Source organism: Talpa occidentalis, unplaced genomic scaffold (genome assembly GCF_014898055.3).
Source record: "Talpa occidentalis isolate TD23 unplaced genomic scaffold, MPIMG_talOcc4v2.1 talOcc4.2, whole genome shotgun sequence".
NCBI lineage: Eukaryota > Metazoa > Chordata > Mammalia > Eulipotyphla > Talpidae > Talpa > Talpa occidentalis.
The window spans coordinates 141,166,151-141,193,154 of record NW_023602073.1 but is presented as its reverse complement, the minus strand read 5'-3'; the positions used below and the strand labels follow the sequence as shown (position 1 = coordinate 141,193,154).

General features: G+C 35.2%; 1 protein-coding gene across 3 annotated transcripts in view; it reads right to left on the bottom strand.

Moving 5' to 3' along the window:
- Positions 1-27,004, bottom strand: part of TAB2 (TGF-beta activated kinase 1 (MAP3K7) binding protein 2) — a 77,039-nt gene that overhangs the window by 25,403 nt on the left and 24,632 nt on the right. Inside the window, exons 1-3 of one of the 3 annotated variants that reach the window (XM_037520550.2) lie at positions 25,660-25,962; positions 19,513-19,556; positions 6,356-6,546 (exon numbers count right to left, since the gene is read on the bottom strand). In XM_037520550.2, coding sequence (XP_037376447.1) covers positions 6,356-6,457 — 102 coding nt within the window. In that variant the 5' untranslated portion in view covers positions 6,458-6,546; positions 19,513-19,556; positions 25,660-25,962. Of the gene's footprint in view, positions 1-6,355; positions 6,547-19,512; positions 19,557-25,659; positions 25,963-27,004 lie in introns of those variants that run through there. The other 2 variants (XM_054697911.1, XM_054697912.1) reach the window with 2 other exon arrangements.

The window sequence follows — 27,004 nt, the reverse complement described above, 5'->3', positions numbered from 1 at the left end:
GATAGGGGACAATTTTAGACACAGAAAAGATGAAAAACCAAGTAAAAATATCAACTAAAGGTGACTTAATATTAGATAAAAGCTTATCCGAGAAAACAACTGAAAAGGCATCTTGAAGTCTGGTTAAAAGATAATAGCCATTTGTGACACCATATACACAAACGGAACTGAAGGGGATTATGATGCTAAGAGAAGTCAGAAGGAGAAAGACAAATACTGATGACTTCGCTTATATGTGAACTCTAAAGAAACAAAATAAAGGAATAGATGGAACTAACTGAAACCAAACCCTAGAAATCTGACTGCAGAAATGCTGCTCAGGGAGATTGATGGGAGTTGGGGACTGGGGTGAGGGTAGCAATGGACTCTAGGGTGGAGGATTACTGGGGCTTTGGCAGTAAGCCTGCTGTGGTAACATACATCTGAAGAGATGTGAACCTATAACCCTAAGCCACTGTTGTATACCAAAGCTACCTCAATAAAAATGATTTAAAAAAAAGAAAAAGAAATGACAGTCCAGGTAATACAAAAGGTTAATGCACAAAAGCCTGACATTTCTCGCCTCCCCAAGCCAAGAGTTCAAATGTCTCATCCTTTTATCCTACTCATACATCTGGGAAAAAAATACTGGTTTTCTAATTAAAATTTCGGAATTCACCATAATCTCTATCAATTCATTATTCTGTATTATAGTTAAGACCTTTTGTCAAACCTAGTTGATGCTCTTTGCTTCAAACCAACTCTATTGCTATCCCTGCTAAATTCTTCCTTTCTATGTCAAGCTCACAAAGAACCCATTGTCTCATCTTCTCTCTGTGAATGTTCTCAAAATATCTATTCCCTACCAAATCCAAACACATATCTTCCTTTCTAAAAGGTGGTAGTCACATTTACAAATATTCCTGCCTAATTTTCTAGAGCTCTCAAAACCCCCCCATTCCTTCATAATCTGATTAATGTTGTAGTCTCACCTCTGCCATAATCCACATCCTCAGATTATATAGCCTCTGCAGACATCACTTTTTATTAGTAAAACATAAAAGAACTTATGCTTTATAAGACTACAATAGGATAAAAGGAAATTTATTTTTTAGTAAAGTTTATTTTAGAACACTTTAAACATACAAAAATAGAGAGTAAATATGATAAACTCCCCTATATTCATTGCCCACCTGTAATAATATCAATAGATGGCAAATCATTTTTCATCCGAAGCATGTCCTAGCTACATCTCAGCCAAACTAGGTCATATCGCAGAAATTATTTTGTTTTTATCTATAAATACTTAGATAATGTAATTTAAATAAATAGGGACTTAAAAATGTCACTATCATACCTTAAAATAATCAATACCTTAGTATCACCTAATATAGTGTTAAAAGTCCCTTGATTATATCGTAAACATCTTTTTAGTTAATTTAAACCAGGATCTAAACAAAATCTACATATTTCATTTGGTGGATATGACTCTAAGGTTTCTTAAAATAATTAATCCTACCCTCTTTTTAAAAAAATTTTCAAGTTATTTGTCCATTGAAACACCTGATCATTTCCCTGTAGAATTTCCCATCTTGGCTGGCAGAGTACACTCTGTGGTATTACCATCCTCTTGTGTTGTACTGTAAACTAGTTAGTTATATCTATATTGTGCATGGGCAGCTTCATGCATGAATTCTTAGTAAGAACATTTACAGGGTATATTTCTTACTGCATCACATAAGAAGGACAAAGTCTGTCTGTCTTTTTGTGATCTTAAAGCTGATTAGTGGATTCTGATATTGTCAACTTGATGTAGCTACTGATTTTTAGCAACTACCAATGAATATTGTATTGCATCTTTATTTCATTAAGGGTTGCAGAATGGTGATATTGGTTATATCTCAATTATAAAAGTCCTTGTTCATGTATTAGCTGGAACTCTTCCTCAAAGAACTTGCTCTCTTCAACTATTTGGTTAATCTTGGCACAGAAAAGGCAGGATAAATAGTTTATCTTTACTGATTTTTGGAATAATGAATTGTTGTCCTGGCAACCTCCAAAGGTGACTAAGATTCATTTTCAGTATGATTATAAGTTACTGTAACATTTTAATATATCAATTGATTGTGATCATTATATCCTATCTTTAGGCTGGGTGGGGACAGTGTCAAGTTGGTTCCTGTGTACATATGACATGAATCTGATAGTTCTTAATTTTTTTCCTTGTTTTTGGATGTGATATGATGTCTAAAATCATTTCCTATCCAGACCTGGAACCAATTATTTCTCAAAGAAGCGCTGATTGCTTCTAGTGGGAAACTAGTGGTTCCCTTTAAGTGGGTCAAAAGGGGTGGGACGAGTTTTTAAAAGGGTATATATTCAAATCTACCTTCTTTAAAGCTACAAAAGAGTCTGAATGCTTACTTTCAGTTCCTCTTTCATATTTTCCCCAGTTTACTGCACAGAGATTATAGACAGCATCAAACTGATTCACTGATTTTTTTCAACAGATATTTAATGAGTATCCAATAGGCAGGGAGAAAAGGGATACACTGCTGGTCTTAAGAATCTTACAATCTAGTGGAGAAAGTGAATGTGTACACAAATGCACCTTAGGCGGAATGCTAGGTGTCTTAGTAGAAATAGGGATAAAGATTATGAGTGAAGGTCATGTGAGAAGTCTTCATTCAACTAAGGGGATGGTACTCAAATACTAAGGCTGAATGAGGGGCCTCCCTGGTGGCCTAAGGGTTAAGTCTCAGTGTGATCACTGCTAAGGTCTGAGTCTGATCCTTGGTAGGGGAGCTGACCCACGTGGTGCAGCAGACTACTCCTGTCTCCCCTGGTGCTCCCCTCAGCAGTGTATTTCAGTAAATCTGCCTGTTTTGCTCTCCCATCCCTGCACCTCTGGTCTATACCCCAGTTCTTCTAAAACAACAACAACAACAACAAAAACAAAGATTGAATGAATCTTTCTTTGGGAAAGATCAATACTTGTGTTTTCCCAAGAAGCAAAATGTTCAAGAAGGACATGTATACAAAGCAACAGCATGGCATGAACCTTTAAATGATGACTTCTCATATTTTGTATACTCTTGTCTTTTCAATTAGAGAAGTTATGAAACTGTATATTATAGGAGGCTCTTTCTAGAGAAAGGGCAGAAATCTACTGAATTGAGCAAGACCCGCACCCAAAAAATAGACTATTACCAAGTAGCAGATGTTTATATTACATTTAGAGGTAGCTTATTTTATAGCTTAAAAACTCTTTCCCCAAGTTTGGAAAGACTTATATCCCAGCTGTATCCCCAAAGGAGCTTCCTTTTTCTATTTTCTATTCCATTCTTATTTTTATGATTTTTAAATTTTGATATGAATGACATGAAACACTAGTTTCAGTTATAATTTGGCATCTGTGTATACTATATGAAATGATCACTGCATTAAGTCTAGTTAATATCATTTATAGTCACATATTTTTTCCTTGTGATAACTTTTTAAGGTCTAATGCCTTAGCAACTTACAGTATTATTAACTTTACCCATCTGGATGTATATTACATCTCATGGTTTACTTATTTTATAGTTGGAAGTTAGTATTTTGAACTGTTTTTCCCATTTTACCTTTCTTCTCTCTCTCTCCAGCCTGGCCTCCCCCTCCTCCCCACACCATTCCATTCCTTTCTTTCTTTTTCTTTTTTTTAATATTTTTTATTTATTTGTTTATTTATTTATATTTATACAAGCACTGGGTACAGTCGGAAGCGCGGGAGGGTGAGAGAATTCACCAGAGCCAGAGCGGGGAGCAGAGCAGGCAGAAGGACCGAAGTACACTGCTGAGGGGAGCAGCGGGTGGCAGGAGAGGTCTGCGCGCCATGAGGGACCCTCCTCCGGTGGCCAGGGAGCAGCCGGGGATCAAACCAGTGCCTCAGAGGCTGCGGGCAGCTTCGCAACCTAGTGCTCAACCGCTGCGCCACCGGGGAGGCCCTCCATTCCTTTTTGGTCACATTCCTTATTATATGAGCTAAGAAGCACATTATCTGGATGCCCAGAAATACTATTAATTCAGTTTAAAAGAGTATGGTCTGCCTTACAGGTAATTTGCAGCAAAACAGATTTTATTTTACTTATCACTAGGTGTTGTGAAGCATGTAGGAGTTTGGTTTTGTAAAACCAGAATAACATAGTGAGGATGCTATTACAAATGCCTAAAGGAAATTAAAAAACACCTATCTTCTATTTTTTTGGTAATGTTGAAATGCTTAATTATTTTACTTTTTAAAAAATTTGGTAACTTATCTACACAAATCAAAACGAGACAAAAAGACAGTGGCTAAGAAGTTTACTTATTTTAGTCCCTACCTGGCTGTTCCCTCTTGTCCACTGTGGGGTAACCACTATTTATAAATTTTGTTTTTGATCCTTTATGCAAATAAGGGCAAACACACGTATGTGTGCATATTTATTTCCCACCCTCATCTATGTGCACTGCTCTGCATTTTGTTTTCTTAATACAATCTGGTTATCATACTATAAAAATACGTAAAGTTCTTAATTTTTTTTTGAAAATTTTTTCAGTAATTCTATAAAATATTCTATGATTTGCTCCCAATTAAGGTACTTCAAAACCTCTAGAGCAGTGCTACTGATACTAAGTATTCTGGACAGATTTTTTAATCAGTTGGTCCTATAGCATTTTACTGAGGAACCTGCAGTACTTTTCTATTTCTCAATGGTTCACTGAACATTCTGGGTATAATCTTATCACAAGATTCCATTTGAAGTTAGGAAGTACCTGGTTATAGGAAAAGACACCCACTTCCACTACCCTTACCCTCCCCACACTTTCTTTAACCTCTAACTCTTTTTTCATTTTTTCCTTTCGCATTCTATAGTGGCAAATGTGCACAACAGATTCATTTACCAAATATTTATTATGGGTCTTCTAGTATTATTACTGTTATTAGTACTGGCTACTAATAATGTTTATTGAGTACTGATTATGCATCAGTTATTCTACTAGTTGCTTTACCTCTATTATTCTATTTAATTCTCTGTGAGGTTATTTTTATTCCTATTGTATTAGGTGAGGAAAAGGAAGGTTAAGAAATGAGGGTGAGAGAAGTTAAATTACTCCTAGTAGCTCTCAAAACTTGAACACATGTCTATCACTAAAACAGATGCTATTTATGCATTGTATAAAAATTTTATATTTACTGCCCCATTTTTTACTGAGGTACAACTGACAAATAAGAATTGTACATAAAATATGTACAATGTGATTTTTTTAAGGTGTACAAGTTGGTGATTGATATTTTTATATATTGTGAAATGACTACTGCAATTCAAGTTAGTTAACACATCCACCACCTCACATAAGTCAACTTTTTTTTTTGGTGGTAAGAATACGTAATATCTACTCTTTCAGCATATTTCAGTATACAATACAGAATTATTAACTCAAAACATATGCTCTTAAGCACTACACTACAGAAAGAATATGTTTAGGGAATTCCAGTTGAGTGAGGATGACTACAACAGCACGGGGTATGAGGGGAAGGACAAGCAATAGGTCAGGCTGCAGAAGGGACCCTAGTTATTTATGAGCTTTATTCTGAAAGGCGTGGGGAACAATCATGAGGTTTTTTAAGAAGATAAATATATAATAAAAATTGTATTTAGAAAGACAATTTTTATTTAGAAAGACACTTTGGCAGATTGGAGGGACCAAAGCTGGCTTAGACTAATGGCAGATAGACCAAGATAAAATGTGATAAGGGTGTGAACAAAATGTATTCACTTCAGATAAAGTACAGATAGTGAGTCTCTTAGAAATTTCAAACTTTAAAAATCATCTGTTAAGAAGAAATGTGTTAGCCCAAATTATTTTATGTTTTAGCAAGCTAAAAAATAGTTTTTGATAAAGATTTTCAATGTAATCAAATAAGAAGGCACAACTATTAGTAAGTACTAAGAAGGTATTTAACTTGCACCTATGCTTGAGGTGACCATGTAGGTAAGAATCCATGTTCCTCACTTAACAATGATTTTCTTACTTTCATATGAAGACCTGAAATTTAAATATGCTCTCCTAGCAAGTAAGAGGTGGAAAAGTGAAGGAAGTTGTAGGTATGGACCATGTATCAGTGCTTTCAATTGAGATCTCATTAATCCTCACATCTACTTCATAAAGTAGGTATTAACCACATTACAGATGGAGTACAGTACCTAAATAATTTGTCAGAGGCCACAAGACTACCCGACACCAAAACTCATTTCTCTTCATCACAGCACACTAATGCCAACAAGAGGAGTTTTCTTCTAATGTTAAAAAAGAGGCTTGTATTAATAAAATTCAGAAATCATCGAACACTGACCTGTAACATGCACCTGGATACAACAACTTCAGGTACTTCGGGGAATTTTTGTCGCAGGTCATGTAAAACCTGAAAATCAATTTGGTGGCTTCCTTGGGCCATTCGTATATTGCCTGAACAGGACTATTTGTACAGCAGGCAATTCTAGGCCTTAGCAGAAATAGTACTCATCTCTTCTGTCCAAGCATTTTCTGTGAAAGAAAGAAAAAAGTTTTAATGAGAATTATAGAATGACTATTATTATGTATTTAAAATGTTGGTAAGAGTGTCCATCAGTACCTAACATTTAGAATAAACTATTAAAATAAACTATTATTTACTCCTATAATGCTTTCCATACAGTTATACTGCCTTTTCAGTTTCTAACTCCCAATGGTAAACTTTTAGATTTGTCTAACTCCTATGTGTTTGTATGCCTTACAGTAGCTATGCTAGAGAGCATTCAATTAAATTTTTGTGACGGTCTCTTCCCTCATTTTTTTAAAAGGTAAAAATGAGTAACATTACTGATTTTTTTTCCTTAATGATTAGATGACAGTGTGAAGTGAGTAACAGTTTATATTCTACTTAAAATTCGTAAGGTTTGGATCCTAAAAAGTTTAGCTCTACAAATTGCATGCTTTGTCTAAAAATGATCTAGCAATACAATACACATGAAGTCTGATATTTCTGCCTTACTTCTCAGATACACGTAATCTTTAAATGGAGAACCACTTCATTCTCAGGGGCTTATTTCCGCTGTTCCTATTAAAGTATTTAAAAATACTAATGCTTGGTCCCAGTCCTCACAGTTCTGACTTAATTGGTCAGGAGCAGCCTAGATTGTTAAAATTCAATGTGTGGCCAAAGTTGAGAACTACTTACACTTTATTTTTATTTCTAATATTTCTAACACAAATCATGTTCATCTTAAAAGACTCTTTGTGACATAAACAACATAAGTATATCAAACCTAAATAACATTAAAACATTAAAAAATCTTGCCATTTGCTTAATACTTAAAATACATTCATGATAAACTAAACAAGAAAATGTCTTTGAAACAAGTATCTGTACTATTTCTTTTAACTGCACTAACACAAGCTTAAAAAATGTTTCTGAAAGTCCACAAAGAATTAGATCTCTTGTTTTCATTCTGTACCCCGTGATTTGTAGTTTTCAGCTTAATAGCAGATATTGAAATATTTGACAGAACTGATTCCTCAATATAAGTTTCTTTATATATCACACCTTTCAGCTTACTATCATTTCATTAAATTTTACCTGACTCTTTTGTCAACATGACTTCAGCTTAGTTACACCTCACAGGTAAAAAATACTGCCAAACCAAGTTATTTACCTACCTGATAAGTTATTTGCATTATAGATTTCCCAAATCTCTTTCTACGTAAAACACATACACATATAAAATTTTAGCACTTAAAGTAGTCCTTTCATAAATAGATTTAGGGAGGAAAGTAATGGAAATTAGTAAAATGCTATTTAAGGGAGGATAAACACGCTACAATACTGCCTGTTTTGAGAAAAACGCGACCTCATTCCAGCTATCGGCTTAGTGCTAGCCCCCTTCCCTCTCTTGGGCAAAAACTCCTTAAAAGGGCTATTTATACTTAAGTGTCTTCATTTCCTCCTTCCTAATCTCTTTTAAACTGACACCAATCCAGACCGTCATAATTTTTCTCCACTGCCTATACTTATCAGAGCCTCAAAGCTGTGACAGACCTTCAATGAGTTAAACCTACAGTTAGCCCTTAGTTAGCCCTGACCTGAACAGGTAGGTATCTCTGCAGTTTATAAGCAGTAAACCACTCTCTCATTTAAACTGTTTCTTCACTTGATTTCTGAGACAGAACTCTTGGTTTTCTCCCCTGGTGGCCCCTTCTCAATTTTTCCTTGTAGTTTCTCTTCCTTTTATGGACATCTAAATGCTGGGTGGGCTATGGAATTCAGATCGAGGGCTTATACCTTTTCATGGTAATCTCACCCAAACGCACTTAAACAGAGGCTTGTAACTTCATGTTTCCAATCCTGAGGGAACTCTATCCCTTGTGTTCCAGATTAATATAGCCATCAGTCTGTAGGACATCATTCTGGAAGCTAAAATTCACCTCCATCCAATGGAAGTACTACGTATGTCTATCCAAAACAACCCCTACCCAGTCTTTCCATCTTACTGGTACCATTATTAGCTGAAACTTCTCTTCCATCTGTTTCTAATTCATAAGAGTCTTATTGGCTGAATCTGCAAAAAAATTGTGAATCTGATCACTATGTCCCTGCCCTCCCATTACTGCTTTTATCCAAGTCCATGATAACATACTCATACTACTTAGTATTACCAAAATCTCCCAACTGCTTTCACTCCCTGTTCCCCCCCGCTTCTACTCCAACAAGCAGAGTGACTTTTCTCTGCAGTCAGAGCAATCATTCGCTGCTCAAAATCCTACAACACAAGGCTCCTGGCTGGTTAACCATCATTCATCCTTCTAACTTCCATCACACCAATCTCTTTGTTCCCTCAGTTCTGGCTATAAGAAGCCCATCTCATTGCTCCCTTAGGGTTTTAGATTGGCTGATGCGTCTGCTAGAACACCTTCCCTCCAGATATGGGGCTCCTTTCTCTTACTTTTTTGTTAAGACCTCTGGTCAAATACACTGCTTCAGAAAGAGCGTCCCTTGACCAAGTTCTCTAGCTAAAATGATGTCACACTTCTATCCTGCCCCAATCCCATCACATCCTTATACTCTGCTTTTTCTTCATTGCTTTTATTAATATCTGACATATTTATTTTATCTCCATAGGATCAAGGACTTTGAAGTTCACTAATGTATCCTTTGACCAGGATCTAGGTCAAAGATGCAATATTTGTTGAATAAAATGAAGGCTTTACCGTACGGTTCCTTCAGATTACTTTGCTTCTAAAACGTATTTCAAATGATTGAGAGCTGGGAAAAAAATTAACTATACACAATGAGGGTGAGACAAATAAGATTTTCAGTCTAATTCAGGACCATCTTTATATTATAAAAGAGAATGAACTGTGAAAATAATCTTCAACTAATTATATTATTAAAACACATACAGATACAGAAGTTTCTAAAGTTCTTTGAAAGAGTCTCATCACACTAGCTTGTTCTAGTAAAGACCGTCAAGTGTGCGTCCATTTTGTGGTTATCATTAAAGTGCCAGCAGCAAAATGAAGTTCACTCTCTTTCTATGACTTTTGATTGGCGCAAGAACTGTACAGGGCAATTCTACAGGCCCTCCTATCGTCACATGAAAATTCTGTCTTCCTTTCTTTCCTAACAGCTGAAAACCGGGGCTCAAGGGCTAATCCATGCCCATCTGAAAGGGTGTTGAAGTTGAGGTCGTGGAAGGACACTAACAAAGAACAGCAAATTAGCAAAGTAGTCAGGCTGACAGGAAGAAATATCTCCACTAAGCACCATGGGAGAAGGCAAATGGCACAGCTTTCCATGTGGTGGAAAGCAAGGTAATTATTGCCAGACTGAACTAGACAAATACTGCAAAAATGTCCTTGAACCCAATGCCAGATCTTACCAAGTAGGAAATGGGGAAACATAAGAAAAAAAGAGATGATGCATGAATAAAATAATCTTGTTTAAATATACAACTTTCACTAAAAACTGCTAAAGTGGAAAAATAAGACTATCAGGTACACAAGTAAGAAAATCGTTCAAGCAATTGTATTTTAGGGGGGTACTTCCTGTAGATGGCTGAGTAGTTCTTGGACAAACGACCTCAAAATAACAACTATCAACAGAAGGCAAAATATAAAAAACTATCTGAAGGCAGAAACAGCAACAGGTGTGTGTGTGCCTGGGTTGGGGAAGAGAAGGGAGCTAGCTCTCAGAAGAAGGGAACAACGCTGGGTAAATTTCCATTTAAGTGTTTAGCCAGAGAGCAGACCCCAGTCTGTTTTGTGTAGCTAAAACTCAGGTAGAAAACCTGTAGCCTTACTTGTTTAATGAAACAAAGGACAGATTTGGCATAACCACAACAGCTGAAAACAAAGTGACAAATTCACAGGAGAAACGCCTCAAATTCTATGAATAAATCTGCACACATCTCTGATTCCCAAACTACACTCAAGTGTAGTTTGAGTGTACACACAATGGGGATACATTCTAAGAAATACATTGTGAGGCTATTTTGTCATTATGCAAGTATCACGAGTACACGGACACAAACCTAGGCTCTACTTGTCATTACACATGTAGTTAATCACTGACCAAAACATTCTTATACGGTGCATGCTTCTACACATATGTGAGAGTCCAAGCAGTTAGTCAAGGCTAAAATAACTGAAGTGACATTTCAGAGTTTATCATTTTGAGTTCAGTCAACAAAAAAACAAGCAAACTCACAAAACAAAAAACAAAAAACAAAAAAAAAAACAAAAACAAAAAAAACAAAACAAAACAATCAACCAAACATCAGTACTTTCTGGAGGAACACAACAGAATTTGGGCTCTGTCACATGTCATTTAGAATGTCTAAGATACAATCCAAAATTATTATACGTAAGAAACAGGATAAACTGGCCTACATGCCAGAGAAAAAGGCAATGAAGGGAGACCAAGTCCAAGATGACCCAGATATTATTAAATTAGCATATAAAAGTTTTCTGGAAGATTTTAAAGATTTAAAAGCAGTGAGTTTAACCATTTTCAAGGATGTTGAGACAAGCATGTTTGGATTTCTCATCAAAGGAAAAAAAAAGAAACTACATAAAAAAGAACCAAATGCAAAATGAGGAAGTGAAAAACAAAATGTCTCAAATAGCAAAATTTACTGAATTGACTTAACTGTAGATTGGAAATGATAGAATGAGTCAGTGAAACTGAAGACAATAAATTCCAATCTGAAGGATGGAGAATAAAAGACTGGGGCACAGGAACAGAATCTCAGGACCTGTAGGAGAATATGCTCTAATATAACTGTAACTGGATATCCAGAAGGAAAAGGGAAAAAGAGTAGAACAGAAAAAAATATATGAAAAAAATAATGGCTAAAAATTTCCACAGATCAAGACCATCTTGATCAGCTCCCTGGCCATCTTGGCAGCTGCGGTTGGCTGAGTCAGGAAAGGAAGATGTGGATGCAAAGAAGATGAAAAAGTCATTGGAGTTGATCAACTATAAGCTCCAACTCCTTATGAAAGGTGGAAAGTATGAGCTGAAAATGATCAGACAAGCAAAACTGGTCATCCAACAACTGGCCGTTGTTGAGGAAATCTGAAATGGAGTACTATGTCACGTGGCCAAAACTGGGTCCATTTTACGTGGCAAGCACAGTGAATTGGGCGCAGTGTGTTGAGCGTGCTGAAGAGAAGGCGCTATGCTGTCACCGGTCCAGGTGATTCTGATGTCATTAGAAGCATGTCAGAACAGACTACTGAAAGGTAAACGATACGTTTTTCTTTAAGAAAATGGGGTAAAGTTTGTTCTATAAACAACAAAGACAAGATCTTGATCAGGAAAAATGAGCAAAGCTAAACTAGGAAAAGTCAAACCACCCTATGAAGGCAATAGTAAAAATGCTGAAAACCAAAGAAAAAGAAAAAAACTCAAAAGCATTATATAGAAGAGAACAACAATTTGAATGAATGCTGACTTCTCATCACAAACAATGGTGGCCAGAAGATACTGAAATGACATTAAGTGCTCGAAAGGGAAAACAACCAAATCATTCTATATCCAGCAAAAGTAAACTTTAAGGACAAGGAAAAATAACTTTTAAAATGCCTTTTTTTTTTTGGTTGTAAGTTTTATAATTAATTACAGTACTGAAAGGGAGTCATTTAATTTCAAAAATACTTTATAACAATCTAAAAATTATTTCTAATAAATATGTGAACATATTTTCTATGGTAAGCTGCAAAAATGACTGTTCTTCTGAGAATAATAAAGAAATCATACCTTATAGAAATGGTTCTAGCATTAGGTGTCACCAGCTAAATAATGTAGAAGCATTCATTCCTCAAGGTTTCTAAACAGAGTACATGTAATACCACAGAATCCATTAGTAAAGATACTGGAGAGGTTTCTAAATGTGCTATACTTCTTCCTTCCTTCCTTTTTTTTTTTAAATTATACAAGAACCGGGGTACAGGCCAGAGTCGCGGGAGGGTGAGAGGATTCACCAGAGACATAGTGGGGAAACAGAACAGCCAGACTGACTGAAATACACTGCTGAGGGGAGCAGCGGGTGAGACAGGAGAGGTCTGCCTCGCCATGTGGGATTCTCCCTGGCTGGCCAGGAATTGAACCGGTGCTGTGGACGTTGCAGACAGCTTCACAGCGCGGGCTCAACCCGTTGTGCCACTGGGGAGGCGCACTTCTTCCTTTCTTAAAGAGTATACAAACAATTATTTCTGACCTCTCAGTAAGTATTACAAGGCAGAATACTAAGTATCAACTTAGACTTTAAGCTATGCTAGTTAGCAAGTCTTCATATTCATCATCATTAATTATGGTGAATTTTTTTCCCAGGACCATGAGAATGTAACACAACTATTTAACTGCACTAACAGAAAAGACCATGGTTTCCAGATTAAAAACAACAAAGAAAAGCAACAGATTTATATACTTGATCAAAATGTGGGCATTTATGAGGCAACTAGATAAGAGTATTCAAAATTGGACTACCTTCATTTATCCACCACCCTAGCATTTATGGAATGCCTAGTATGCAACAGGTAATAAACTGGGGATACAAGTATCAGTCAATGCAAATCACAGAAATTCTGGGATTAAAGGCACATTAAGAGGGTGTGGCATCACACATCTAAAAAGGTGTGAACCCAAACCACAGAGTGTTAAAGTAAATCAATGTCACTACATTAAAAATAGCACAACTTAAAGAAAAGGCACATCAATATGAATTCATAATTAAAATAACTATTCTAACTTGTTTGCCTCTGTCTGCTACCAAATCTGCTACCTGGCATCTCATCATTTTTTCCATCTCTTCCACATTACTCAAAAACAGATTGGAAGGAAACATGGTACCTATTGCAGATAAGTAAAAACTGTAGAGCTGAGATCAAGAAAAAAGCAGAGCCCACATGCTCAAGCACCACACAGGACACTGAAATTTGGAGGTTTAAGCTTCAAAGTAATAGACCACTGAAGTATTTAAGGTCACAGATGGGGAAAGTGACAAGATCAAGAATCATGTATATATGAGAACAGCTGCAGTATGGAAAGGCAAAGAACATATGAGAAGACAAGTTAGAAAACTACTGCTTAGTGTAGCCAGGCAATGGTAATACTGTAGCTTGCAACTGCAGAGGTAACAATGGAAACTGAATAGAAGGAAAAACATGGATATTTAGAAAGAAAAAAGTAAAATAATTTGGTGATGGATTTTAGAGTAAAGGAGGAGGCGTCAAGGTTGATTTTACTCAACTGGATGGCAATTTCATCTATGAACATGGAACAATGGAAAAGATCTCAGGTACAAAGGGGTATATTAAAGGTTTGGTTTTGACCATGCTTAATCTGAGTACCTTTAAAACATCAAAACAGAGATACCATAGAGGGAGTTGGGGACGTGTGAGTCTGGAGCTCAGGAGAGATCTGGGCTGTAGATTAACATTTGAAGACATCTTTGGTACTGACATTAATTATAACCTGAGTGTAGATAAGACAGTCCTACTATATAACCTAAGAGCATTTCAAGAAATATATTCTTGGCTATATTACATAGAAAACATTATACAGTCATTACTAATTTTGTCCCTAAAGGTCAACCTTCTTTCCAGCTGCCCAAACTAAACAGTATATCTAAAAATTGATCTTAAAATATGCTCAGGAAAAATCCTGATATATTCTATAATGAAAACTTACAATAAATTTTTGAAGAAAACACACAGTTTAAAAAGCCAAATGGCACTACCGAGTTTATTAGGGAAACCAGTAATTTCCCTGCCTCGAGTCTCTATTCTTTTAGCTGTTCTCTAGAGGTACCCTCTGTCAACACGGCTGTTTCTCCACATTCCTATACAAGGTGATTGTAAGGTTAGTCTTGATTTTTCCAATTTTACACATTATCTATAGATTTCCTACTATGGAAATTGAAGACTTAGCTTTTTAACTCAGTTCCTGAGTTACCATACATAAATTATATAAACATTATATATATAATGCTTTCCCACTCCTGTGTCTGTATGCTCACCTCACAATTTTTACTTAAATCCATATCCAGTATTCCTGTTTTGTTTTTTTTTTCCCTGTAAATACTGTTAGTGTAGCCACTTATCTTGTATGAGAGATGTACTTTCTCCAAGGTCTTTTCTCACATTAGCATTCTGGGAAGAAGACTGTATTTTTTTTTTTTTTTTAAACCTGAGGTGCAACTGACATAAACTCTGTGTTCTTAATTAAAAAAACAAAACAAAACAAAACTATAGGATATTAATCATAGTGACCAAAAGCTGGCTTCCCATCAAGTCCAATAAAACAACAAAACTCTTATAATTCTAACCCCAGGGGAAATGAGGAGAAAAGGGAAGGGAGGGGAGGGAGACACTACTATCTACCACTGAAATTAAAGATTTAGATGGAAGTATTACTTTCTAGCAAACAAATTGCCTTGATGAGATATTAAAAAAACAATCAACGACCCAAAATAATAACTACAGAGATACGGTAAAGTCTGTCCAAGACTGCAGTTGAATGCTCCTTACCTTGGAGGTACCATAAATAAATGGAGAAAAGAGATTCAACTTTTAAAATAAATAACTGGTAATGTACCTTGTGTAAACTACTTACAGATACATAATTTAAATTGTTTATAGTCAAAATACAGGCTTTAAAAAGTCTTATTAAAAAAATCAACAAATAAATTAAATGCTACACTAAACTTTCTTAAAGAATTTCCCTAGTAGAATTTAAAGAAATAGTATTCTAAATAGCCAAGTGTTTCTAAAGTTTTCTGGTAAAAGAATACTAGTTAAAAACAGAGATAACCTAACATTGATAATATTTCTATTTTTTCTATATTTCTAATTTTCTATATTCTAAGATTTCTAATATTCTAACATTTCTAATATTAGTTGATAGTTCCATTTAATAAGACAATGTATAGAAAGTACGCAGTATTTGACACAAGGTAGTGTCTGCATAAGTATAAAACCTAGAACTATAATTTGTGCTCATTTATTTATGAAATGTAATCTGCCGCTTACTTGCAGCTTCTTCCTGGGCAAATAGTTTTAACTTCTGTACCTCAGCTTCTTCACCTATAAAATGGTAATAATTGAGTACTAGCCACTTGGTGATTGCTATTGTAAGAGGAACACTGGGGACCTGCTTCCCAGGAGGAGGCACTCCTAGTCAACTTGATGGTAGAAGGTGGAGCTTTTCAGAGTCTACCCATGACACTTGAAGCTGGGGTTTGGGCAATTAAAATCCCTGTGGCTTTGGCAGTTAAGCTGCTCACAAGGAGGGGTATCTGTGGAGAAGCAAGTTTGCCACATGCGGTTTCAGCTTGGATCTCAGTCTCTGCTCAGCACACACTGTCTGGGGTAGGACAGACAGCATCTGGCTATGTGTTGGTCTATGAATTCTCTTAGCTATCTCTTTTCTCAGTTGCTGTGTAATAAATCCTGTCATTGTTGCTTCTAAGTGTCTGCTTTTGAGCTGTGTTCTGCATTCTTAAGTGTGAGGGTGAGGACCCACCAACAAGGTCATCCCCTTTTCCTTGGATTTCCTCCTTTTCATTATGAGAATTAAATGAGAACTAGACATAAGATAGCAAAAAAAAAAAAAAAAAAAGAGCATATAGTAAAAACGTAAGTAAAACAGCTTGTGTAAACAAATGGTAGCCATTAATACTATAATTTCTATAATTTCAATGATAGTCATAGCTATTTGTTTTTGAATATCATGCTTTCCACAAAATACAAAGAAACAAAACCTTATTTTGGTTCCGCATGCTCTACGAGCTGCAGAAATACTGAAGGAGCTGGTTGAACCTTTGAGGTAGGTGTTTCTTTTCCATGTATTTGAGACAAAGAAGGTGTAATCAGAGAGCTCTGATAATACCATCTGAAACTTTAAGTTTCTTTTACATTATAGATGAATTATGTATCTCAGCTCAGGTAGTAGTTGATGTAGCTCACATGGTCACTATTTTTGAGCTTGTATTTTTTTTAATTGAAGTAACATTCATTTATAACACTGTGGATTACTGCAGGGTATAGAATCATACTTCTTCAGATGTCTATTACCACACCCAGCCCACCACCAAGGCAACCATAGTCTGCCCACCCCCACCCCCCCAACTTTGCTTTTTCCACACTTCCTTCCCCTTCGGTGCCTCAATATTACAGTCAGATTTCTAGGGTTTGTTTTTTGTTTGGTTTTCTTTGATTCTGTTTTCTCTATTCCACCCATAAGTGAAGCTATCGGTATTTTTCGTTCTTCTAACATTTCATTTAGCATTATCCCTCCAGTTCCATCTATGTTGTTGCAAATGGCAAGTCGATTTTTTTATATAGTTGAGTAATATTTCATCGTGTATATACATACGCCATATTACCTTAATCAATTCATCTGTCACTGGCCACTTAGGTTGTTCCCATAACATGGCTATTGTAAACAGTGCTGCATGAACCTATGAGTACATACATCACTTTGAATTAGTGTTTTTGCATTCTTTGATGCCTAGCGATGGTATTGCTGTATCACATGGTAGTCTACTTTTATTATTTTGAGAATATTAAATTGTTTTCCATAAGGGCTAGACCAGTCTACATTCCCAACAAGTGTATGAGGGTTTCTTTTTTGCCACACCTTGGCAACACTAGTTGTTTCTGGTCTTTCTGATATGGGCCATACTCGGATGTGAAACAGTTTTTCATTGTGGCTTTGATTTGCATTTCCCTGACAACGGGTGATGATGAGTATTTTTCTCATGTGCCGACTGGTCATCTGTGTGTCTTCTGTGGAGAAGATTTTATTTAACTCTTCTGCCCATTGTTTGGCTGGGGTTTTGTTGTTGAGTTGTATGAATTCTTTGTAGATCTTGGATATTAGTCCTTGTTAGGTGTATGACGTTCAATACTTTTCCCTTTCAGTGGGGTATCTTTTTGTTTTACTGAGAGTTTCTCTGCTTTGCTTTTTGGTTTGCAGTCCAATCTGTTTATTTTTGCTTTTGCTTCCCTTGCTGCTGGACTCAAGACCCATATTTTATTCTAGGTATTTTATGGTTTCTGGTGTTACACTCAAGTCTTTAATTCATTTTGTGTTAACTTTTGTATATGGTATGAGATAGTGGTCTAGTTTTTCTTTTGTTGCACTTGGCTGTCCAGTTTCCCCATTACCATCAATTGAAGAGTCTTTTCATTCTCCAATGTATACTCTTGGCACCTGTTACAGATTAACTGTATGTGTGTGTGTGTGTACATATATGTTTATTTCTGGGCTCTAAATTCTATTCCATTGGTCTCTTTTTAATGTGATATCCTACTGTTTTGATTACTATAGCTTTGTAGTACAATGTTAAGCCTATTCAGGGTCTTTTGTGATTGCATACAAATTTCAGTAATATTTGTTCTACTTCTTTTAAGAATCTCATTGAAACTTTAATAGGGAGTGCACTGAATCTGTACAATGGGTAGGTTAGCCAATCAAACGCTTTCTCTGCATCTATTGGTATGGCCACATGAATTTTTTCTTTCCTTTTGCTGATGTGGTGAATTACATTTATTTATTTATGGATGCTGAGCCATTCTTTTGCTGCTGGAATAAATCCCAATTGCTCAAGATGTAAAAATCTCAAAATATGATTTTCCAAGATTTTGTTGAGATTTTTGCATCTATATTTACTAGGGACTTTGGTCTGTAATTTTCTTTCTTTCTTTTTTCTTTTTTTGGTGATGTCCTTGTTTACTTTTGGTATCAGAGTAATATTGATCTTATCAAATGTGTTTGGAAGCATTCCCTCTTTCTTTCTTTTTTTTTTTAAAAGATTGATTTATTTATGCAAGAACCGGGGCACAGGCCAGATTTGCGGGAGGGTGAGAGGATTCACCAGAGACAGAGCAGGGAACAGAACAGGCAGACTGACTGAAATACACTGCTGAGGGGAGCAGCAGGCGAGACAGGAGAGGTCTGCTGAGCCATGTGGGATTCCTGCTGGCCAGCCAAGATTGAACCCGTGCTGCAGAGGCTGTGAACAGCTTCACAGTGCGACACTCAACTGCCTGTGCCACCAGGGAGGCCCATTCCCTCTTTCTTAATTTTTTGGAAAAGCTTGAGAAGGACAGGTGTTAGAATATCTTTGAAGGGTTGGAAATAATAAAAAATGAAGGAATTAATAAAAATTAGACTAGAAATAAAATAGAAATCAAAAACAGAGTCCAAAAGAGCAATGAAACTAAAAGCTGGTTCTTTGAAAAAATAAACAAAATAGACAAACCTCTATCTAGGCTCAGAAAGAAAAAAAAAGGAAGAGAAGTCTAATAAGTACAATCAGAAATGAAAGAGAAGTTATGACATCTCAGAAATACAACGGTTTATAAATGATTACTAAAAACATCTAAAGTCATTAAATTGAGTAACTGAGAAGAAATGGAGAAATTCTTAAATATACAACCTTCCAATACTGAAGAATAGAAAACCTTAACAGACCAATTACAAGTCAGGGTATTGAAACAGTAAACAAAAGTCTATTAAAACAAATAAATGAACAAACAAAACCCCAAGACTATGCAGTTTCACTAGTGAGTTCTTTCAAACCTTCAAAGATGTAGAGATTAATTTTAAAATAACTTACAAATGTCATTTATTTAACATGAAACACTTCAAAATTGTTTCTTAACAGCATATTATTGAAATTATATTTCTTGAAGCATGTTACAACTATTAAGGTAAGCAACTGTCCCACCCCAAACTATGAGGTCAAGTTATTTTTGAAAGAACTAATTTAAGAATCACAGCTATGTAATTAAAAAATCTAAAATTTAAACACTATCATCATTTAAGAGAAAAACAAGGTAACTCTGATCTGTTATTAGCCTAAATGTTAGCATGTAGCTTTAGCTGTAATATTCAATCATTTTACACATATAGTTACTTGTATAAATAACAAACATTTTAAAATCAATTATCTACATGCTACTTACTTTAAAGTTAGCTATCACGTCCAGATCTGTTGTTATTTAAAGGCCTGAAGGGAGTAAAGGACTATGTTATCAGAAAATGGATATTTCAATTTTACAAGCCTATAAGAATTTCCTATCTGAAGAAAAATATTCATACTAAGTAACATAATAATCTACACTACCTCTTCTTAAAAAGAAAACTCCCCAGTTTTTCTTTTTAATTCATTGCCTCAAGTCCATGAATGCTGACCATTTCTTATGGTTAAAAATCTTACAAGTTCTTCTAAAAGGAATGTGCAAGTCAGTCGCACTTGGCAATTTATGTGTTGTGGTTTTGTGGTGAGTACTACCATTTTCTAAGGATCAAGAAAAGTGCAATAAATCTGAGACTGAATTGTTATAATTCATCAAAACATATTATATAACTACCTTGTGTATATTTTCCAATTCATATCTCATTATTTTCCAATACAGTAGGGCTGTAAGACGGAAACAGAACTACCTTTCAGTGCCTCTTTGTACTGTAATTTTTGGAAAATGCACCCTGTGCATAAATATCATATTTAAAAGAAAACAGGAGCTAAGTATGATAATAAGTTCCTATTTATTGGCAAAGGGGTAAAAAGGAGAAAATAAAATAAAAACACTTTACTAGTTTTCATCTTATATCAAACCATGAACATTTGGAACAAACCAATAAACTTAACGGCATGTGAAAATTAAAGTAATTTCGTTAAAACATTAATTGAAATTTTTTTGATTGGGGGAAGAGAGAAAAGGCCAAAGCAGTATAAGGGATGATAATAAGGGGAAAAACCCAGTGAAAACCCAAACAAACAAAACAAAATCATAATGAATAAAAGCCTGTGGTAAAGTAAAAAAAAATTTAAATGGCATCTTAATATGAAGATTCAGAGAAAGTTATGAGAAGTTTAACCAACTGATCTCTATGCAGTTTCAATACATCATCTGTTTTTCCTATTCATCTCATATAATTTTGTCTATCTTCTTTCTTTCTAATGTCCTTTAAATGTTTATTTTCTTCCAGTGCCACTATCTTTTCCCCAGGTAGACTGCTGGCCAATTGCTAGGTATGTGTGTTATGACACTGAGAATCTGACAATTAAGTTAGACACTGTAAATGCTCTTAAAGTTTTTAATTACTAACAAAAAGTTAAAACGGCAATTAAAAAATTATACACATACATTTGATTGGTGATGTGGCAATGGTGGTAAATCAAGATATGGATAAGCATAACAAAGAAAATATATAAAAACCTATATGCAAGGGAAATATTTAAACCAAGATTTATTACTATAATAGTATTCTGAATCTTACAATTAAATTCAAAATGAGCATTGTGAAAATTGGCAAAACAACATTACCACTCTATAGGAAAATATGTTGCTAAGCATGCGCCTATCTTTCAAACCTTAATACTGTAGAACTGCTCTGTAGTTGACTGTTAGTTTTGATGTAGTCATGGTAAATGAATTTTATTTTAGATGGTCATGAATAATCTGAGAACTATATAGAAACTTCTATTTTAGCAAATTTATTATATATATATCAATCTATTTAACAACTGCACAATTAGATACCCTTAGAGAAAATCTACATATTTTAATAGTATAATTCAGTAATGAACCAGAAATCTCATTCTGCAATACCTATTTATAAGTCTAGAAAGATTTTTCTAATGAAATGTGAAATCTAAATTGCAAAAATATATGAAGATGATCATCTACTTAGTACTTTGATACATAGAATGATATTTATTTTCTAAAGTATTATTTTAAATGTATTCTTACATGTGCTATGTATATTTTGCTTAATAGATAAACATTTGAGAGTCTTCTACCTAGTCTATACTGTTGAGGGCTAAAAACATTAAAATTAATAAAATCAGCTATCTACATTCAAATGCAAAGAAATTTATATTTCAGTGGAGGAAAACAAACACATCAACAAATAAATGTAAAAGCTGAGTTGTCATAAAGTGCAGTACACAGAGGAAACAAAGGAGGGGCCAGTCAATTCTGAGTGAAGACAAAGATTTAAGGAAAAAATACGTTACATATGACACCTAAGCTGGGTCTTAGAAGATGATAACATGTTCAACAGGGTGGACAGATGAGCGAGAAAGACTACTTCAGATACATATAGGTAGATGTAAGTAGTTGGCCGGGAAAAGAAAGGAGCAAAGCAATATAGCAAGCTTGGGAAACCACAAGTAGCTGGGTAATGCTGAAATGCAGAGAGATACTAACAGGGAGAAAATACAGTGAAAGATAAGGCTGAAGAAATGGGGCAGGCCAGGGCACAGCACTGAAGATCTTGACTGCGAGCCTCTTTACCATGCATGCTGCATCCCACAAGTCAGCAAAAACAACATGCCCTCATTCTTTCAATTCACATCATTTAACTCTGATGTTCTTGGCACTGCCAGGTCAACAGTTATGTTAGATATTCTGAAATCACTTTTGGTTGATATTTGGTAGTTTGATTAAAATGATCAGGTCTAGAACAAGTAAGAATATCCTTATATAATTTTAATACTATTTACAACTAATGTGTTTAGTTATATTTAAACAATGTTTTGTCAATATAATTTAACAGTATCTGTAGTCCTCTCATTCTAAGTAAGACTCTCATAAATGAGGGCTTTTATTTTCCTAATTTTGCAGCAAAACAAAAACAACAAAAGAAATTTTCTTTAAAGGAGACTGGAAATGCTGGCTGCCTTGGCTATTAGTTGAGATCATGTAAGCACCGAGCTGCTGTATTTTTTTCCAAGTCCTTTTATACACTGTCACACCTACATTGATTTGAGGAAAGTCAGGGAGTGGTACAAGCTTGAAACTCCTTCCAGCTTCTTTTGAATACTTTACATATAAATATATAGATGCATGACTCACAGCAATAAAATAAGACAATAATGAATGAAACCTTAGAAAAATTAAATCCCATCAATAAAAAAGAGAAAAAACAAACTAAGAATATAGGAAATTATATGAGCAATTAAATATGCTGGCAGGGATTTTATTTATTTATTTTTTTTGTGGGACCCTCGCCGGTGGCTGGGGAACGAACCGGCGCTGCAGAGGCTGGCGGGCAGCCTCGCAGCCCAGCGCTCAACCGCTGCGCCACCAGGTGAGGCCCCAGGGATTTTTTTTGATATAAAAAACCTAAAAGAACTGTCACAAATACACATACACCTATGCGATATCCCCAAAGCATTATTAAATTGTTTAGAACAGAATATATAGTTGTTGAGAAATGCAGCAATTCTTACTATGTGAAAGAAACAGAAAATGGTTTTGTGACATCCCATCAAGTCCCAGAGGTGGGCAGCCCTTTATTCAATGACAGTCACCTTGTGCCATTTAAAGTGGATAATGTATAATGGCAGTCAAAAGGAAGAGGTGCCTAAAACTATTTAGGTATTTAAATAGAAGGCAGGAGAAATTTTATAAAGGATGTATGGAATGATCTAAGTCATTAGAGATGAATAATAAAAGTCTTGCAGGATATCAGTGATAAGTGTTTATCTTGAGGGATAGGCCATGAAAGAACACGATAAATATAAGAATTATGACTGTAGTGCTGCAAGGAAGTGAGATAAGATGGAGAAAACTTCAGTTAAAAATGCAGAGATTTCTGGTAATATGAAAGTTAAATCTAAGAAAATTCTTCCGGTCCGGAACTTTTTCATAGATACGGTCCACCGTCTGGCTTGCTTTCATTTCTGGGGCCCATTCACAAACACCGGCCACAGTATGCCAGGCAATGAGCTCTAAATATGCAAAGATAAATATAGTCCATGTTTTTGAGAAGATTATATAATCTAACAGAATTTACATTGGACTTCTTTATACCACATTATCTGTGATCTCATTCTATCCTCCCCACACGATAAGCAGAGAGGACAACTATTACACCTTTTTTTTTTTAACTGAAGAGGATCACGGGGAGACCTATTAAGATATTGATCCATAGTGTCAGCTGAATCAGTAGCAGGTTAAGTAGTCTAAGTCAGCAGTTCTCAATTATGGAGCTGCACCACCCATTTTCACTGCAATCAGTTTTGAGGTGGGTTGAATGAAATTTGTTACTAATACTAAAGCACCAGAATTTTCTCTAGCTATATAAAGCACCTCTGATCTAGAGGGAAACACATATGTTTTAAGAGGAGCACACAAGAGGGATAAACCGAGTGTATATTACTAAAAACAACCTGAATGTCCATTGAAGACACTGAGGAAGGCTAATTTAAAACGAGCCAAGTTGTACTCATAATTGTTTGAAAGAAAGAGATAGCAGCAGTAAAAAAGAAGTTTATTGTTACTATTTTAAGCTTAAAAATACCCCAATAAACATAATACCCTTACAATGTAGAGACATACAAGTAAAAAGACACAATTTTCTCAGAGCTTATACAATGTAATCACTGGTTCAGCACTTTCTCTGGGCCAGCTTCTGTGCTGGCCCTAGATGTTTAACATGTTTTGTTTGAATTACTTCTCATAACAATCCTGAAGTTAGGATTAAATGAGAAATTGCAGGTAAAACTGTTCACACATAATGCCTGAAACATATAATAAATGCTGTCTCTTAGTAGGTATTTCTAATTTCCTCAAGTCAATCTTACTGTAGCCAGCTTTTCAAAAGGCCCAATGGCTTAAGGGTGTCAAGAAGCTAAGCAATCTTTAACGGATTCTTGTTACCTACTAAAATCTGATTCTTTCACCTGACTTTCCAAAGTGTGTATGGCATATTTCCATCTCCTATCATATCCCTCTATCCTATTCTTCCTAGGCATAATGGACTGCTCACAATTTTTAGAATGTATTATATACTTTCACTTTCATAACTTAGAAATACCCTTGCCAATGTCTCAAAGAAGTCTATCCTTCAAGCTTGGCTCAGTAGAAATATGATGTTACCTTGTAATAAAGTTGATTCTCTCTGGTAATCTCAAGTACATTGCTTAGACCTGCATTACGACACCTCTTTTTGCATTACTTGTCAGCTCACAGAAAGGAAGGCTTATTCCTTTCTTTAGTCCAACTGTGGTTAGCATGGTGTTTTATATGCAATCAATGATATAGAAAAATTTCACCATTACTAATAGTCTATGATAACTATTAATGACTTAAAATCCCAATGCAACTCTCTATCAATTCGCTTAACAAAGGCACAGATCCTATGATAAAATCTGCTAGTAACTCTCTTTCTAGTCCTAATTCAACACTCATAATTCTTCCAATACCAAAAAGGTGGTATATTATCAATGACAATGCTGACTAAACTGGTAGACATTAAGCTATAACATTATACATAAACACTGGAGGAAGAAATATAAACCATAATTTAGAATATTAGAATATTTTAAAATCAGATTCCTCTGTTTAATTCTGGGTAATTTCCATCCAATCTGAATTGTTTTAAAATCAAAAAATATTCAATGTCACTTTTAATGTATTGTTTCTAAATATATACAAATTGGTAAAAGCAACAAATGTCCTTAAAAGCTAACTGTCCTCAATCTTCTAAGCATTCAAAAGTTATTTTCTCTTGGTTAAAACCTACAGCAGCAACAAACAACATTTTTTAGTTTTGTTTTTGCATTCCAGGATAATTCTAACTATTTATGACTTTCCTGTCTGGTTTCTTTTGTGCAATCAAGTATAAACACAGCATACATCAATTTAATTTACATTTAAAGTATAAGTTCTTCAGGTAGAAGTACTATATATAATTTACCCAGAAATCTTTATGATTTCCAATTACTGAAGACTATACTAACTCTGTATGTGAAGGTATTCATAGTTGGGGAGCTCAGGATGGAGAACTAGTTTCATTCACTTAATTGCCTATATTTCCTGTACATTTATAGGGCTTGACTCAATAGCATTTCAAATTGATTTTTCTGAAATTGTTTTTGCATTAGTTTGCAACAACTGGCAAACAAATTAAATTAGAAAAATTCAGGCAAAAGGTATGTTAAAGTCAATACTAGTCGCATGTTACCTAGATGTTAGGGATGTTACTATACTTTAAAGCAAGATGATCACAACTTTTGAGAGTAAAGTAGGTTATTATAGATTCCAGAGTAAGGCAGTTACACAGGCTAAGCTTGACTGGTGCCATGGACTTTAGCATACCTGGAAATAGAAAAATTCAAATTGTAGCTGTTCTTGATAGGCCCATTGCCATTTTTGCAGCTTACAAATTTTTTAATTAAGTAACTGCAGTGAGCTCATCTCTACTGGATACTTCTTTTCCAGGGCAGGTCCAGGTACTGGGTCTGGAGCCTTGAAAGCAGAAGAGAAACTGGAGTAAACTAGAGGTAGGCAGAAAAAGAAACTTGACCAGAAAACATTCTGAGATCTAATAGCAGTGAGGCAGTACCCAATGTCTCTCACACAAAATACTCTAAAGTACAAAAAGGGTCACTTAAATTACAAGTTATCACAGGATACTACTTACATTACTTAAATCATTGTCTTAATCTACCCAATTCTGTTCAGTACTCCCAAATTCCAGAAACTGAAACAGCTGTCTTTGTGAACTCTCTAATGGCTTTTAACAAGAGACTGTCCAACACAAGACCATAGAATATGATAAAAAGAGAAAAACAACAATAAATCCAATTTCATTGGTAAAACTGGAATTGTAAGTAAAGTACTCATTTTCAGGTAATTTTGCTTTTTTTGCTATCTGATTTCCACTCATCTTCTAACTGCTCCTGTAATTTCCTATGACCAATTCGCAGAGGTTTCTTAAGAAATGCTTTAGATACATCCAAGCAATGAGTTGAATTTCAAGTTCTAATTTTTAAAAATACTTGGTAATTCTTAAAGAGGGAGGCAAAGAACAGCTCATAAGATGTGGTTCTTAACCACACTGGAAACTCTTTTTTCCACTACCAAAATAGATTCAATGATTAAAAAAAATTGTTAGGTCCATATTTAAAATAAAACAAAACTTATAACTACAAAGATTACAGAAGTGGTAGGACATGAAAAAATTAAAAATTGTTGCAGTTATTAGATTAACAAGGTCTGGAAATAATGCCCTTATGCTTGGTGAGTTGATACTCTTAGGAGTTTCTCTCAGAAATGAATCCCGTTAGCAGTCAAAATAATTTGAATTCTCTGATGTTGTCAAATGATGGCAGATTGTAAAAAACTGTAACAGGACACACACACACACACACAAACACACACACACACACACAAACACACCCACCAGTGACGGATTCAAAGAATTCAACTTCCCATACTTTTAGTAGCTAGCAACACAATAAAGCAAAATTGAATGAAAGTAGTTTTTAGAAAAATGTAGATTTTTCTTCTTTTGTGATGGCATGTAGGGAAAAATTTTGGAGAGATAGAGATCTAGGTTCAAATGTGGTTTTATAGGGCCTCTCTGGTGCCACATGTGGTCGAGCACAGCGCTGTGGAGCTGTCCGCAGCCTCTGCAGTGCCAGTTCGATCTCCACCGGCC